The 1511-nt window shown below is 36.5% G+C and overlaps 1 protein-coding gene across 1 annotated transcript in view; it reads left to right on the forward strand.

Annotated features, from left to right (window-relative positions):
- The window catches only part of WNK3 (WNK lysine deficient protein kinase 3), a 279743-nt gene that overhangs the window by 61402 nt on the left and 216830 nt on the right, over positions 1-1511 (forward strand). The window contains 2 exon segments of the mRNA XM_027767181.1: positions 927-1222; positions 1225-1505. Coding sequence (XP_027622982.1) covers positions 1043-1222; positions 1225-1505 — 461 coding nt within the window. The 5' untranslated portion in view covers positions 927-1042.

Below are 1511 nucleotides of genomic sequence, written 5' to 3' on the forward strand. Positions count from 1 at the left end.
GCATGAGTTTTAAGCCTCCAGGTCTAGGACTTGAACCCTGGTTGACTACGTGGGAGTCCAGCAATGTAACCATTACGCCATCTGATGATTTCCCCCAAGATAATAAATGTTCTTAAAAAAAGGAAGTATTTAGCCTTATTTAAGGAGTGAAATGCTGATGCGTGGTATATCATGAGTGAACCTTGAAAACATTATACTAAGTGAAATAAGCCAGACAGGAAAGGAGAAATGCTGTACAATTCCACTTATATGAAATATATAGAATAATCAAATTCATAGAGACAGAAAATAGCATAGAGGTTAATGGAGGTGGACAGAGAGTGGGATGAGGAAGGATAGGGAATTCTTTAATGGGTGCAGAGTTTCAGTTTGGAGTGATAAAGTTCTGGGAGTGGATAGTAATGATTATACAACACTGTGAATGTACTTAATACTAATGACTTGTACACTTAAAATTGTTAAAATGGTAGATTTGATGTGCATAATTTACTACAGTAAAAGAAACTACTATTGGATGAGTTCTAGAATTTTAGAGAAAAAAAACACCTTGAAATAATGTGATTGTTTTTCTTACTGTGTGTGTCATCATATAGCTAAGTCAGCTCAGGGTTTGGGTAGTTGTCTTGAGTCTGATGGATTGATAGATGGGGCTTAGAACTAAGTTTTTAGGTGATCTTCATGCAATATGAAGACATATTGAGTGATATACCAAGTAGCCTCCTAGGCATTAAGAGCTATAGTGGTAAACAAACACTAATGACTTCAGTGATTAGACAGTCCCTGGAGTCTGCAGGTTACTAAGATTGGACAGAAAAAGAGAATGAACTTCTTATTAAAAAAAAAGGGATTAAAAAATCAGGTGACTTGTTTTCTTCTTAATGATTTCCTTTGTGGAGTGATTTTAAAATATCCTTTTCCCCCTTCAGGTTGCTATGGAAATATATGACTACATAAAAGGAAGTCTATTCTGATCATTCTGATACCTGAGATGAAACTGGACTGAAGAGTGGACGAGAAAAATTTTAGTGCCAGTTTAATTACAATGGCCACAGATTCAGGAGAGCCAGCCAGCACAGAAGATTCTGAGAAACCTGATGGAGTTTCATTTGAAAACAGAGTTCCTCAGTGTCCTGCAACTTTGACAGTAGAAGCTAGACTGAAAGAAAAAAATAGCAACTTTTCTGCTTCAGGGGAAACTGTAGAAAGGAAGAGATTTTTCCGAAAAAAAAGAGTGTTGAGATGACGGAAGATGACAAAGTTGTGAAATCTCCCCCCAAAGATGAGAGAATAAATACTGCAACCAATATTCCAAGAGTAGATAAACTTCCTACAAATATGCTAAGATGTGGACGAGAAGTTAAGTATGAACAGTGTTCAAAGGCAATTTCAGAATCCTCAAAAGATTGTTTCAAGGAGAAAAATGAAAAGGAAATAGAAGAAGAAGCAGAAATGAAGGCCGTAGCTACTTCTCCTAGTGGCAGGGTCCGTGAAATTTAACTCAAACTACGAAA

Source organism: Tupaia chinensis, unplaced genomic scaffold (assembly GCF_000334495.1).
Source record: "Tupaia chinensis unplaced genomic scaffold, TupChi_1.0 Scaffold143992_1, whole genome shotgun sequence".
NCBI lineage: Eukaryota > Metazoa > Chordata > Mammalia > Scandentia > Tupaiidae > Tupaia > Tupaia belangeri.